The 16,386-nt window shown below is 44.2% G+C and overlaps 1 protein-coding gene across 1 annotated transcript in view; it reads right to left on the bottom strand.

Moving 5' to 3' along the window:
* The window catches only part of LOC126176362 (uncharacterized), a 1,325,137-nt gene that overhangs the window by 205,593 nt on the left and 1,103,158 nt on the right, over positions 1-16,386 (bottom strand). The window contains exon 10 of the mRNA XM_049923517.1: positions 14,356-14,421. Within this exon, the coding sequence (XP_049779474.1) occupies positions 14,356-14,421 (66 nt within the window). The remainder of the gene's footprint in view (positions 1-14,355; positions 14,422-16,386) is intronic.

Below are 16,386 nucleotides of genomic sequence, written 5' to 3'. Positions count from 1 at the left end.
TGACACAAGTGACAACGAATCACCTGAGCACGTTGGAAGTCCGTGAGTTCCGCAGAGCGCCCCATTCTGCTCTCTCGCGATGTCTAATGACTACTGAGGTCGCTGATATGGAGTACCTGGCAATAGGTGGCAGGAAAATGCACCTAATTTGAAAAACGTATGTTTTTGGGAGTGTCCGGATACTTTTAAGCACGTAGTGTAGCTCAATGAAACCTCGACCATATACAGAACGAGCTGCTGCAGTATGTGCAGAAGCCATCTGGAAGAAATGAGATGAACGGAAATGACCATTTTACTCAAAGACAATGATTACACTGAAGTCATCGCGATTCATGATGGTTTCCTAGACAATTCAGAAGGCGGGACGTGGTTCTTTATGGGTATCAGATCACCACAGATAGCAATGCATGCTGCGGTAGGGCGTTCCATTCCTCCCGTTCCATTCCTCCTCTAGCGCGGATGACAACTACTGGATGGTCGCTGGTGCATGTGGTAGTGCTGCAGTGCATCCCTCACTGTTCTCTGGGCTTTAACTCGGGGGAACTGTTAGGTCAGGGCATTCGCCGAATATTCTGTCGTTCCAAGAGCTCCTCCCAAATGGTTCAAATGGCTCTGAGCACTATGGGACTCATCATCGGAGGTCATCAGTCCCATAGAACTTAGAACTACTTAAGCCTAACTAACCTAAGGACATCACACACATCCATGCCCGAGGCAGGATTCGAACCTGCGACCGTAGCGGTCACGAGGTTCCAGACTGAAGCGCCTAGAACCGTTCGGCCACTCCGGCCTGCAGAGCTCCTCCACCCGCGAAGTTCGATGAGCTCTCGCATTGTAATCCATAAAAATCAAAAAATGGTTCAAATGGCCTTGAGCACAATGGGGCTTAACATCTATGGTCATCAGTCCCCTAGAACTTAGAACTACTTAAACCTAACTAACCTAAGGACATCACACAACACCCAGTCATCACGAGGCAGAGAAAATCCCTGACCCCGCCGGGAATCGAACCCGGGAACCCGGGCGTGGGAAGCGAGAACGCTACCGCACGACCACGAGCTGCGGACCATAAAAATCAAGTCATGCCCGAATGCACCCCAGAAAACACGCACACTGGGAAGTAGTACTGTTTTGCAGTAACATTATCCGGTGAATGTACGGTGTTCAAAAGTTTTCTGGTCTGTAAGCAAGTGCAACAATTTGCTTCCCCACACCATAACACCTGTACCACCAAAAATATCATGTTCGGCAACGTCCTTGGGTACATTACGTGTTCCCATCTCTCGCCATATGAGGGTACATCTAGAATCCTCTTAAGAAGTGTAATTTTGTTTTTGAAATAAAGTGTCGTATATGTTTCTCTCATTTCTAATTTCTATCAGTTAATCAAGTTTCATCGAGATACGTTATTTGCGAATTGCACGTCATATGAAAATTACTTTGTCCTTAAATTTTGCACAACAGTGGACAAGGAGTGGTACATCAACACTGATAGGTTGCATACGATCTGTTGGAGGTTTTGGTTGCAAAGGTAAATTACGCTTTTCTACTCTGTCGCACTACGACAAAGTTGTTCCGCAGCCACACATTTATTATTAAATGTCAGATCTTATTAGTGTTTGTTAATAGTAAAATTTTTCGTGATAAGAGGAATTTTTTCAAGACATTAAAACCGAAGTCATGACATGCTATGAACTCACAGGTTAAAGCTTACATGTTTGTGACCACTTTCAGTGTTAGGCGTCCTCACCCAGTGGTTACACGTGCAAAGTTTAATATCTGTCAGTCGTAATGCTTCTAATTTCCGTCATACTGAACTTTCAATTAGATTTTGTTTCAATGAAGAGTACTTGTGCCATATGAGACATATTGACAACGTTTCAGCCCAGATGATTCAGAATGAGTAAACCATTATCCTCCAATCACTCCCTTGAGCGATATTGGACATTCCGGTCTCAAAGACATAAAAAAAAAAGATTTGGAATCGTTATTTGCGCCGAAACAGCCAGCTGCTGTTTGGAGATAAATGAAGTTCTAGCGTTATCTTAAGCTCAAATTTATGAGACGCGGCAGAGTTTTATGTTACGGATCTTCACGGAACGGCTGTTTTGTTACTGCCTCCGTAAATTATGGCCAATCAAGCAGGAGGAAAGCAGTCTCCATGTAGCGACATACACTCCTGGAAATTGAAATAAGAACACCGTGAATTCATTGTCCCAGGAAGGGGAAACTTTATTGACACATTCCTGGGGTCACATACATCACATGATCACACTGACAGAACCACAGGCACATAGACACAGGCAACAGAGCATGCACAATGTCGGCACAGGTACAGTGTATATCCACCTTTCGCAGCAATGCAGGCTGCTATTCTCCCATGGAGACGATCGTAGAGATGCTGGATGTAGTCCTGTGGAACGGCTTGCCATGCCATTTCCACCTGGCGCCTCAGTTGGACCAGCGTTCGTGCTGGACGTGCAGACCGCGTGAGACGACGCTTCATCCAGTCCCAAACATGCTCAATGGGGGACAGATCCGGAGATCTTGCTGGCCAGGGTAGTTGACTTACACCTTCTAGAGCACGTTGGGTGGCACGGGATACATGCGGACGTGCATTGTCCTGCTGGAACAGCAAGTTCCCTTGCCGGTCTAGGAATGGTAGAACGATGGGTTCGATGACGGTTTGGATGTACCGTGCACTATTCAGTGTCCCCTCGACGATCACCAGTGGTGTACGGCCAGTGTAGGAGATCGCTCCCCACACCATGATGCCGGGTGTTGGCCCTGTGTGCCTCGGTCGTATGCAGTCCTGATTGTGGCGCTCACCTGCACGACGCCAAACACACATACGACCATCATTGGCACCAAGGCAGAAGCGACTCTCATCGCTGAAGACGACACGTCTCCATTCGTCCCTCCATTCACGCCTGTCGCGACACCACTGGAGGCGGGCTTCACGATGTTGGGGCGTGAGCGGAAGACGGCCTAACGGTGTGCGGGACCGTAGCCCAGCTTCATGGAGACGGTTGCGAATGGTCCTCGCCGATACCCCAGGAGCAACAGTGTCCCTAATTTGCTGGGAAGTGGCGGTGCGGTCCCCTACGGCACTGCGTAGGATCCTACGGTCTTGGCGTGCATCCGTGCGTCGCTGCGGTCCGGTCCCAGGTCGACGGGCACGTGCACCTTCCGCCGACCACTGGCGACAACATCGATGTACTGTGGAGACCTCACGCCCCACGTGTTGAGCAATTCGGCGGTACGTCCACCCGGCCTCCCGCATGCCCACTATACGCCCTCGCTCAAAGTCCGTCAACTGCACATACGGTTCACGTCCACGCTGTCGCGGCATGCTACCAGTGTTAAAGACTGCGATGGAGCTCCGTATGCCACGGCAAACTGGCTGACACTGACGGCGGCGGTGCACAAATGCTGCGCAGCTAGCGCCATTCGACGGCCAACACCGCGGTTCCTGGTGTGTCCGCTGTGCCGTGCGTGTGATCATTGCTTGTACAGCCGTCTCGCAGTGTCCGGAGCAAGTATGGTGGGTCTGACACACCGTTGTCAATGTGTTCTTTTTTCCATTTCCAGGAGTGTATTTATTAGGAGTACATTGTAGCCTCTATAAAGCGCCAGGGAAATAGCCAGGAAGTTGTGGAAAAAAGTGAATGCCTCCAAGCTATGTGACGGTATTGTTACGATTAGAAGCTACTGAAAATAGACAGTGGAGCTGGGAGTCTGGCAAAATAACCTTTCCAAGTAGGCAGTGTATCACACATAAGCAACAGATGTGGCGTCTGTTGTTTAATGGTAGCTGATGTTTTTTAAGGTCACCAGAGAACTGTCTAGTCTCGCCCTTCTTAGTTTGACCGGCCAAAATATTAACCATCCCATTAAAGTAGCACACTGACCACATTGGGGCGCTGTCGTTACTGCACAATGCTATCCGGTGGTCCACCACTGTCATGACAGCGAAATGACGTGTAGGTTGTGTGGAAAGAGTGCAGTAAAATGAGTCAATGGCAGAAAGGTGCTATCGTGTTTTGATGCGCCCATGTCCACAACATGAAAATTTTTTCTATAAGGATAGAAGCTGAAGTACTTAAATAAAACCTTTGCCACAGCCAAGACTTGAACCAGGGTTTTCCGCTTAATAGACACATATGCTAGTCACTATGTCACCATAGCATTCTGGCTATCACAGCTGGACGAACTACAGTAATCCATGCATATGTTATAGGCAGAATGCTGCGGTGATGTAGAGGTTAGTACATCTGCCTAGTAAGCTGCAGACCTACGTTCAAGTCCAGGCCACGGCACAAATTTTAAGTCATTGCTTGAGCTTCTTTCCTTACAGGATAAAGATTAGACTCATACGCTTCCAGGAAAATGTAATTCCATCAGGTCAGTGAATAAATTTGTAAAATTTGTTAGTACAGAAACATGGACCGTCCAATTGTCCACGAAGAATGATCTACCTGAGTTGCGAAAGCGAAGTCGGCATTCGCAACGCAACATAAGAAGAGTCGCTTCAAACTACATAGATGAATGAGCTGCGCTGGCAAAGCCACGCCCAGAAACGCATTGCTAAACCGCCACAACAGTTATCTTCGGCTTACGGCCTAGCACAGGGCTACTCAGCCCAGTTCGCGATCGTCGACTGAAAAGACAGCATCGTCTTCTAGTCACCAGCTGTGTGATCGTTGTATTAGGCAGAACCATATGTGACAGTTATCGTTAATTGTACCCTGAGTGAGACTTGTCATTTGTCTGTATCAGTTGAAACGTTAAAGTTCAGAGAGAGTTGCAAATACTCAGGACATTCCTGTGGAAGTGGATTGTACAAAGTTAAGTAATTCTCCTTATATATGTTACAATAAAGTGAACTAATATTTTACCTGTAGTAGTATCTGCTCAGTCTCCTCCCAGATCAAAATAAAGAACTCACCGTTGTACCGACGAGTATATTTTCATCTGGTACAACACTACCTGTTGTAGCCAGGTAACACAGAGTAAGAACAGTGGTCATTAGAAATTACTAACCGACAGGGAGGGGAGACAAGTGCCATCCGTTGGCAGCGACAATCGGTTTCAAGCGCGTCAGGCCCATCTCAAACAATTTCCGAGCTAAGACTGTGGAGGGAACTTCACGCAAGTAACATTTTCAGGCACGTAGGTGGCAGTCTCCGCGGTGTAGGGGTAACCATGTCTGGCTGCTATGCGGAGGAATCGGGTTCTATTCCCGACGCTGTGAGGGGATTTTTTACTTGTTGAGAGGACTGATATAGGATGCACTCAGCGTCGTGAGGTCAATTGACAACCTAACTGAGTGAGAAGTAGTGGTTCTAAGGTCAGGACCGCCGACAGTGGCAGGGATAGTGGATGGTTCAAAATGGTTCAAATGGCTCTGAGCACTATGGGACTCAACTGCTGTGGTCATAAGTCCCCTAGAACTTAGAACTACTTAAACCTAACTAACCTAAGGACAGCACACAACACCCAGCCATCACGAGGCAGAGAAAATCCCTGACCCCGCCGGGAATCGAACCCGGGAACCCGGGCGTGGGAAGCGAGAACGCTACCGCACGACCACGAGATGCGGGCAAAGGATAGTGGATGCCTCTCTATACCACATCCAGCTATGCCATTAGCAGGGGAAGCTACGGCAGTCGGTCACTCCCTACTGGCGCACCACGGCCAGTAACCGGACCTTCAAGAACACTCGCAAGAGGCCATTGCTCAAAAAAGGATATAAAGCTGATCGTCCGGAACATCATGACCACCTACCTAATAGCCGATAGCTCGGATAACAGCGATATTTGCAAGAGGAGCTCACACTCCTCAAGGGCATTCTTAAAACGAATGGATATTATCAGCAGTAAATTCACAGAGCGTTCAATGTGAATTCTAGAACGCAATTACGTGATCTAGAAGAAGAAAGTAATATCTTCGTATCAAAATGGTTCAAATGGCTCTGAGCACTATGGGACTTAACATCTGAGGTCATCAGTCCCCTAGAACGTAGAACTACTTAAACCTAACTAACCTAAGGACGTCACACACATCCATGCCCGAGGCAGGATTCGAACCTGCGACCGTAGCAGTCGCGCGGTTCCGGACTGAAGCGCCTAGAACCGCTCGGCCACTGCGGCTGGCATATATTCGTATCAAGAGCGTTTTGTCTACGTGGGTGCTCTTTCCTCGAAGGCAAGCCGTATTCTCGAGAAACACAGTATTAAGGTGATCTCGCGGTCTCCTACGAAGATTGCAGCCTTGCTCGGTTCTGTGAAGCAAGATTTATTTTTTCCCATGGCGGGTGTGTATCACATTCCTTGCGGAAATTGTTCAGCCGTATGGAGGTTGGACAACACGTTAACCATACTTGCGTGGAACACGAAGATAAACACGCTTACTACGGCCAGACAAGTCAGCTGTGGCAGAACATTGTATAGATACGGGTCATTCGATGAAGATTTTAACATCCATCTCTTCATTTTGGGATTCTGTTTTCAAGGAATCCGTAGAAATTAGATTAAACGATGACTCAATAAACAGGGGTAAAAGTTTTAATTTGGATAAGACATGGAATCCGTCTCTTGCAATAACTGAATTTCACAGAAGTCGTCCATGTGTTATCACCACCGGATATCCACCGATTGGCGAATCGAATGTCTGAACGCTTTCACAGCAGGTGGCGTGTGTGTGTCAGTGTACCTTTTTGTTGCCGACCAGCACGCACAGTGTCGCCGGAGTGGGGCATATACGGCCGCGCTTCGCACCTACTACTGTGCCGCTGCCAGCCCTCCCGTGCCTGTGGGGCAGGGGAATGAAATTACAATTAAGAGAGAGAGAGAGAAAAAAAAAACCCTTGTCGCCATACTTGCAGTTCGGTCTGACGAGGGCCGGACGATACGCGGCTGCATTCCAGAAATTTAGTGGATTAACGAAAATCTTACTTTTTTGGACCTATGTCTGTAGACAGCGGCCCATAGAGGGAGACCCGTACTCGCTCCCACAGCCGGCGGCTCCAGGTACGCGCAGCAGTTAGCGAGTACACAGCAACGAGTCGGGGCACGTAATTCAAAATAATGGTTCAAATGGCTCTGAGCGCTATGGGACCTAACTAACCAGACTGGAGTGCCTAGAACCACTCGGCCACTCTGGCCGGCCGGCACGTAATACCTTGCATCGTTAAGCGGGGGTAGGACGTCTTAACTTGTACAGAACTTGTAACTAGTGTTCATATTGCAGCAGGAGAGGCAACACAGGACATTTTAATTTCCGTTGTCTATGCTTTTACAAATAAATTCATAAAACTTTGTCAGAGTGACCAGTAAGGATTCAGGATTCACACTCATAGCAGCGGAAGTTCAAAACCAGCAAAATATTTTTGTTTTTACATGTGAAATTTCACCATTTTTGCACTTACTGTTGGCTACATTTGTTGCTATAGGTACACTTTTCTTCACAAGTAAGAGAGATTCTGCGATGAATTTTGCGCTGCTTATTAAATACAAACTCCTTAATGAAAAACTCTAGAATTTTCCAAATCTATTAAAAGCTGTGGTAAAAACTGAGATAATTAACTGTAAAACTTGAGCTTTTTCTAAAGATGAAGTTTACAATGTAACATCTCATTCATTTTTTCATAAATTAAGTAATTTCTAGTGTTTCATACACCTATAAGTATGGTTTGTATGCTGTGCAAAGTTAATAGAACAATCTCTCTTATCTATGAAGAAAAGTGTGCTTATAGCAACAAATACAGCCAATAGTAAGTGAAAAAATGATGAAATTTCACATGTAAAAAAATATTTTTTGTTATGTTTTTGAACTTCCACTACTATGAGCGTGAATCCTATAATCCTTCCAGGTCATACTGACAAAGTTTTAAGAATTTATCTGTAAAAGTATAGACAATGGAAATTAAAATGTCCTGTGGTGCCTCTCCTGCTCCAAGTCGGCCCGTTTGACGTCCTACCTCTCTTAAAGTCAAGTGGCGTCATACATGATCTCCGGAGCTGAAAAAACTGCCCATACAGTGTCAACAACTCGGTCTAGTACTTATCCCAGCATTCTTACCACATGTGTGACGATCTAGGGGTGAAGTGGGATTATGTTAGATGTTAATCTTCGGCTGAATTTCTCATAATATTGGGATGGAGGGATGGAGCTGTCTTTTACACAAGGATTTGCAGTGTTGCACAATGATCATCGTTTGTGTAAGGGCAGCCAGCCAGAACTTCCTATTGTGCGACAAACTCTTAACTTGTACAGAACTTGTAACTAGTGTTCATATTAAAATAAACACCGTTCGAAAAACAACCTTCGAGGCTTTGCAGCGTTAAAAAAAGCTGGCTTTCCAATCTTCGAGCACACATATGATTTACGGAACTATATTAGATCTTTCGTTTCATTTACTTCATCAGTTGTTGGAAGTTCTGTGATATAGACTTTTCCGGCCTAGGTCACAGATCGTTACATTTTCCATGAAGCATTTCGACCTGAGGCCTATTTGAACAGTCAGAAACTTTTACTTCCAAAACTAAATTGTTTCTGAAAGGAAAACGTAAACAGGTATCGTCAAAAACCTCATCACTTATTCCACAAGGTATTATAAAGTCATAGTGATATAATAATATAACAAAAACAACAACAACAATAATAATAATAATCATAATAATAGGGCTCCCCATAGTCTTTATTTTATGGAACGTATGATTTTGTAATCAGTATTTAGCGTGTAGTACACAGAACCAAGTGTTTTTGCGTTACTCGTACCAAATGGCTTTTTTTCTAGACACAAGTCGATACACAATAGTCGTGTGCCTGAGAGGTGTCCAATCGCAGTGTGATTACTAAAAAGAGATCAAACAGCGGACCCAGTTTCTGGGGTGGCGACGGGGGTGCAACCCAATTCCGCGATAAATGACGAAATAATTGTTTCACGACAAATGTCACTGTACGCGTTTGTTTTTAGTCTACACCCATTACGTGTCCTGGTTTTCTTCGAATTGACACTGACAGCATAGATCTGTTTGTGCGTAGTGGAGCAGGATAAGTGATGGGTATCCGAGGAAATTTCTTCTGGTGGAAGGCAGCTGAAATTCCACGCTCCTCGCTGGTTACGTCCTTTCAGATACCCAAGAAGCACCTAGGACGCGACTGACAGTTTAAATTTGGCAGATCTCTCTCCTCCTCCTTTCAAAACTCCACACGGAGTTCTACTGATAACTTTCTTTACTTTCAGTTTTGGGAGAACGATAATGCCCAACAGCTTAGCTATAACCTGTACAGGTTGATTAAAAATGTAATTTTCCCTCTTCACCTGAGTGGGCACTGTTATGCAGCTTCCTCACCGGTTAAAACCAACTGTCGCATAGTGGCTCGACAGACTTGGTCATTGATCTAGTTTAACTAGCAAACTTCACAACTGAAAACTCAGCTTCAGATTATATCTTGATTCGGGAAGCCCTTCACGCAGAGCTGAAGTTGCTAAGAAGGTCCAATTAGCTGTTGTTGGAAGTCTTCAGTCCGACAATGACTTGATGCGGCTGTCCACGCGAGTCTATCCTGTACAAGCCTTTAACTGTGGAAACTATTTCCACCTGAATCTATTTGAACTTACTTACTATAGACAAGCCTTCGTCTCCTTCTACAATTTTTAGCCTCCGGCACTTACTTTCATTATCACATTGCCAATTCCTTGATGGCACTGGATGTATCCTATCAAATAAAACCATATTTCAGTGGAGTTCTGTCATAAATTTCTGTACTCTGTCACTTGATTCAGTACCCCTAGATTAGTAATCCGATCTATCTTTCTAATAGTCAGCATTTTTCGGAACCAGCACATTGCAAAAGCTTCTACACATTTCTTCTCTGGACTACTTATTGCCAACATTTCACTTTCGTACAAAGTTGCACTCCAGAAAATATCTACAAAAATAGCAACAAATAAATATACGTTCAAAGGTAACAAAATACTCTTTATAAAAAAAGCTGTTGCCAGTTTGCATCTTACATTCTTTGTATTTCTGCCATCGTTAGTTATTTTGTTTCCTAAAAGATTATCTACTACTTTTACTGCCTCAATTCCTTATCTAACTCCCTCTGCATCACGTGATTTAATTCTACTACATTCCGTTACCCGTCACTTCCTTATTGTAGCCTCTTTTGAAGGCACTACCCATTCCTTTCAGCTGATCTTCCAAGTCTTTTGCCACTTCATACACAGTTAAAATGTGTCGGCAGGTCACAAAGTTTTTATTTCTTCTCCTTCAATTTTAATTTCTGTTCATATGTCTTTTTTTCTAAATATGTAAATGCTATACAGTGTGTTCAGAAATTCCCATTACAAACTTCTAGGACTTGTAGAGAGGAGCGAGTACATTATATTTTGAATAAGAACCAACGTTTCGAAACGTACCGTTTCCGTTCTACCACGGTTTCAGTTCAGATGTATAATTAATCCATTTCTGTTTGAAGAATTCAATTAGACGTGACGCAGTAAAATTATTAGGTAACAATTCGAATGGAAACATAACGAAACACTATTTATCACTTACGCACTTGTGTTTGCATTAAGACTTAAATATTAAATGCTTACATTATTCCTAAACGAAAAAAAAAAACCAGCGTACTGTACGTACTGAACAGTGCTGATGCATTACAACGGCGACCCGATGTGGTGACCACCAATGTTGCTACGGTCATTGCACCTACTAAGCGTTTTCTGGTACACACTGTCCACCACGGACAGAAATCGTGCCAGTAGATCTTCCTCTGTCTCTACAGGAGTCTCATAGCAAGGCAGACGTTAAGTAACATCAAGGCCCGCCGGAGTGGCCGAGCGGTTCTGGGCGCTACAGTCTGGAGCCGAGCGACCGCTACGGTCGCAGGTTCGAATCCTGCCTCAGGCATGGATGTGTGTGATCTCCTTAGGTTAGTTAGGTTTAATTAGTTCTAAGTTCTAGGCGACTGATGACCTCAGAAGTTAAGTCGCATAGTGCTCAGAGCCATTTGAACCAAGTAACATCAGGTGACCGTCTAATGTAGTGCACGTCATCCTGCCTACGCTGTTGCATACCACGGCAAGCATCTTTTCTCCTTCCCTCAGCAGACTTGGACGCGTTATACATTTCAACTGAAAATGACGTAGAACGGAACGGTATATCTCCGGACATCGGTTTCTACTCAAAATATTACGTACTACTTCCCTTTGTTTGTGTCAAGGTAATTTCCGAACACCCTATAAATTAACCTCGCAACGGAAACAGGATAGCTATTGAACATTCCAATGATTCGCAACCAGAATGAGCCGTGGTTGCTTGTCGTACTGAATTGATATCGATATGCTCTTATCGTTGGTGCAATGAGTGCAGCTCCCTCTAGAGCGGCCTGGGTTTCTGGGACCGCTAAGGAGTATGACAGCATTATGAAGGGAGCATCAGTGGAACAACCCAGAGGAAAGGAGTTTCGCCGCCACCAATCTGTCTCTCGGAAGGATATGCAGGGACACGTTGGCCTGTGTTTGGCTTGCAGTGCCGAGAAACCTCAGGAGTGGATTACTCAAAACCCGTCGAGCTATCAGAGGCGTATTTACCGGAATTTCTGAATGCTCCCCTTCTGATTATTGGCATTGAAGTCCGCTCCTCGCAATTTGCAGGCTGAATTGTATGAGCAAGAATTTGTGTGTTTTAAGATCTATTAAGTATTTTAATTAGATCTTTGTACACTACATCTGACTGGAAATTTGATCTATTTTAATGTTCGTGGCGCCTTCAATTTGGGTTAATGTTAGTGTCCGCCTCTACAAGACAGCTTGTGGTGAAGGTTGTTGGCAGTATAGCATTTATGTGTGTTTAAGTGATTCTACCTTCCTATTATTAATTCTCGCCCTCCTTGAGGCAAATAGCTATCAGCTATTAGTTCTGGCTCATACTTTGATCGATGTTTAATGTTATCACAAAGTGTATTTTTCTGGTGTTAAAGTGGACATCCGTGTTGCGCGAATGTTATCAGGGTCAGTGTTAAAAACTGTGTGACTTATGTTTAATTTGAAAGTTTTGGATAAATGCTGTGCTCAGCTTGTAGTTGCCGGATAACCATCTTTGTGGACTTGGCTCCACTAAGTATTATTCATTGAGGCTAATATGCTGTCTATTCTGCTTTAGGTCATGCATATTTATGGGGTTTATATGGGAATTTTACTTTGTTTTAGGATACATCGTCCGTCCTGAGCTTGGCCCGGACGGTGTCCGTGACCAGGAGCCGTAGAATTTGAAGCAGTTTGATCGGCGTTGGCTTACTCATTTGTTCGAGCAGGATTTGGTATAACTATTTAATTCTGAAATTTTCTTAAGCCAACTGTAAGAGGTGTCTTAACTTTTCTGCTAACTTCTTAGGAGACCGTTAAATTGACGGTATCGCTCTTTAGAGTATCGCTCTGAAAGAAACTGCATTAACTGTTGGGAGCGTAATCATGATTTATTATAATCTTGGCTGTGACTTGACCTTGCACTAGTTGGAATTTATTAGTGCTGCAGGGAATCTACGTATTAAGACTGCTTGTGCTCTGGCATCGGTGCTGTTTATCGATCGTTGTTAGACTCACTCATTCTGGGCCCAGTCGGCTTACACAGCCACCTCTTTATGCGATTCTGTGCACAAACCTTAAGCAGCTAAAGCTCACGTTGGCCTCTGCAGTGCTGTTTCTTCCAAGCGTAGCCGTGTCCTCAAAAGCTGCTGTTTAAAGTTAAGTAGAAATTTTAGAGCAACTCTAAGTCATTTATTTGTTAATTAAAAATGTCCGCTTTTCATAACCTTATTGCTTCTTTAAGTTATTTAAACATTTTACTAATGGTCGAGATTTCAACGGCCACGTAAATTTTAATTATTTGAATATTACTGTAGAACACTGTAAGCCATGCTACCATGTTTCTTTTATGAGGTTTTGAATCTTTTGTTCTCCTTTGGTCACCTTGTATTTTAGTATAAGAATATTTTTGAAAGTGGGCTATTACGTGGCCGTAAATTTCTTGTTAATACCTTGTTCTCATGAAATTTTGATAATTTTTATGGCTATCTAAATTTGGCTTGAATTTGTATCATAGCCTTTTGTCTTAAGGTCTGGAAAACAGTGATCGCGTGCGAGTAATAATTGACGTTTACTGCCATTAGATTAGATTAGATTAGATTAGTACTTGGTCCACAGATCATGAATACGACACTTCGTAATGGTGTGGAACGTGCCAGGTTAATAAAAGGTGTCTATACAAGATATTACATTACACAAAATATTACATGACACTTAATTTTTTTAATTATTTTTGTGGGGGTTAGGGAAATTACCCACTTACTATCTCCAAAAATTCATCTAATGAGTAGAAGGAGCTGCCATTAAGAAATTCTTTTAATTTCCTTTTAAATGCTATATGGCTATCTGTCAGACTTTTGATGCTGTTAGTTAAGTGACCAAAGACTTTTGTGGCAGCATAATTTATCCCCTTCTGAGCCAAAGTTAGATTTAATCTTGAGTAGTGCAGATCATCCTTTCTCCTCGTGTTGTAGCCATGTACACTGCTATTACTTTTGAATTCGTTCGGATTGTTAATAAAAATTGCATAGGTGAATATATATTGTGAGGCTACAGTGAAATCTCTAGCTCTTTAAATAAGTGTCTGCAGGATGCTCTTGGATGAGCTCCAGCAATTATTCTCATTACACGCTTTTGTGCAATGAACACTCTTTTACTCAATGATGAGTTACCCCAGAATATGATGCCATACGAAAGCAGATAATGAAAATAGGCGTGGTAAGCTAATTTACTCAGATGTATATCGCCAAAATTTGCGATGACCCTAATAGCATAAGTAGCTGAACTCAAACGTTTCAGCAGATCCTCAGTGTGTTTTTTTTCCAGTTCAACCCCTCATCAATGCATACACCTAGAAATTTTGGATATTCTACCTTAGCTACCGATTTCTGATCGAAGTCTACATTTATTAATAGTGTCATTCCATTTACTGTGTGGAACTGTATGTACTGTGTTTTGTCAAAGTTTAATGAGAGCCCAAATCCCTGATTCTTGTCTGGTATTCAGATTAATTGTTGTTTAATTAACTTATTAATTGGGTTAATGTAATACAGTCTCTCCAAAATAAATTTGTATGTTGTACCAGTGAGTGCAATGTGTCAAATACCCACTGGTCTAGCCCTCCCTTGTTTCCCTTCCTGGACAAATTAAGATGTCGTATTTTCACATTTCTCAGAAATAAGCAATGTGGGGAAGCGCAATGATCAGAAATTCGTCAGAATTGAGTACAAAGAGTAAAGTGGTGCTGCGGTACTCACTGCGGTGCGCCTTGTCGGCAGGGTCCCTCCTCAGCACCACGCGGCGCTTGGCTCCTGGTCGGGGACCTGAAACAGAAGCGGGCCATAACTGTCAGCAGAACGCCACGTATGTCGTCCAGGAACAGAGGCAGGAATAAAATATCTAAAGTCGCAGATTCTATTAGTGAGCTCCAGTTCGTAGCAGGCGTGCGTGCGTTCAGGGTTATAACTTTTCCACCCCACAAACGACCCATTCCTCCCCTCTCCCTCCACCCCCCTCTAACCCTCACCCCCCCCCAAACACACACTCACACACTTTTAATGAGCCACAGGTGACTACGATTTTAATAGTAATAACTACACTGGCGTCCAAAATTAAAGTAACAAGCTGGTATTTCCCCATCCTGTGTCTAATTTAACGATATAATCACACAAAACTGTCAACAGATGTCGTTGCGATCGTGTGCTGCATGGAAGATGGCATTTCGATCAACGGACAACCACCCCATCAATGACAAAGAAGTTCAAATGTTTGTGAAATCTTATGGGACTTAACTGCTAAGGTAGCCAGTCCCTAAGCTTACACACTACTTAACCTAAATTATCCTAAGGACAAACGCACACACACACACACACACACACACACACACACACACACACACACACACATGCCCGAGGGAGGACTCCGCCAGGACCAGCCGCACAGTCCATGACTAAAGCGCCTGGACCGGTTGGCTAATCCCGCGCGGCCCCATCAATGACGTCAGGGCATCTATCAAACGGGGTAGTGTTTACAGGGTATTCCCGCATCCACAATCGCTGTGTACACAGTCACAGACGGTGTAGTATGGCACAGAGAAGACGCCTACAGACTCCCTGCTGCGAAGGGCCATAGGAAGAATGGAAGCAGGAGAGTCGCAGACTGATGTGGTCCGAAGGCTTGACGTTTCTCGGATTAGGCGACAGTTTATAGAGACCGAAACTGTACCCCGGAGACCAGGAAAGGGCCGACCACTTGCGACATTAGAAAGAGTGAGTGTAAGGGCACGACGGCACCGCCTTACTACTGCACTGCGACTATCGTCTGGCCTCGCAGCATCTCCTGGACGTATTTGTCGAGGCAAACGGTGTACAGAAGGCTTCTGCACAGTGGCCTTTATTGCAGGAGTCTGGTTACCTCTGGCGTGTTTTCACCGAATGGAACGTCTAGAGTCGAGCCGTCAACGTGCTACCTGGATGGTCGAACGATGGGCCAATGTTCTTTTCGCAGATGAGTCCCGATTTGGTGTGGAGAGTGATTCTCGACAGATTCGCATCTGGAGGGAACGTGGAACACGATTTCGGGACCCAAACATTTTGGAAAGAGATTGATACTGAGGAGGATCCCTAATGGTGTGGGCAGGGATTATGTTTACCACTCGAACACGTCTCTATGAAATCGCACGAGTGAATCAGCAAGATTTAACTGCTGTCAGGTACCGTGAGGAGATCTTGGGATCTCACGCGTATACTTCGTATTGATGAACGATAACACTCGACCTCATAGAGCACGGGTGGTTGGCGTTGTTTTGGAAAGGGAAGATTTTGCACGTATGACGTGACCTCCCGCTCTCTCGATATGAAACCCATAGAGCATGTCTGAGGTGCAGTAGGAAGACGGGTTGCCAAACGTCAGCATCCACCAACCACTCTCCAAGATTTGCGAGCAGCTGTCCGGAAAAAATGGGCGTTACTGCCTTATCGTGATATTGATGGTATCATACATTCATAGCATCCTCCGTCGTTGTCAGGCTTGTCAGAACCAATACTGAGAACGTTAACCAGTTTTCAGAATGTATGCGCAAATCCGTCAAGTTGCAAGAAAATGAAAAAAAAAAATTGTCCACCGTTATGCAGTGGATAACGTTCTGTATTCTTTACATTGTTTCTACTATCACCTGTTTATATTGTTTTGCGGCAAAATAAACGTATCCCTGCAAAATTTCCGTTTCTTGCTTTGCCTTTGGATACCAGTGTATATAAAACATTTTAACCCGCATAGGCGCTTTCACA

This window comes from Schistocerca cancellata, chromosome 3, assembly GCF_023864275.1.
Source record: "Schistocerca cancellata isolate TAMUIC-IGC-003103 chromosome 3, iqSchCanc2.1, whole genome shotgun sequence".
Lineage (NCBI taxonomy): Eukaryota > Metazoa > Arthropoda > Insecta > Orthoptera > Acrididae > Schistocerca > Schistocerca cancellata.
Note: the sequence above shows the minus strand (reverse complement) of the source record. Positions and strands in the feature narration are given on the sequence as shown.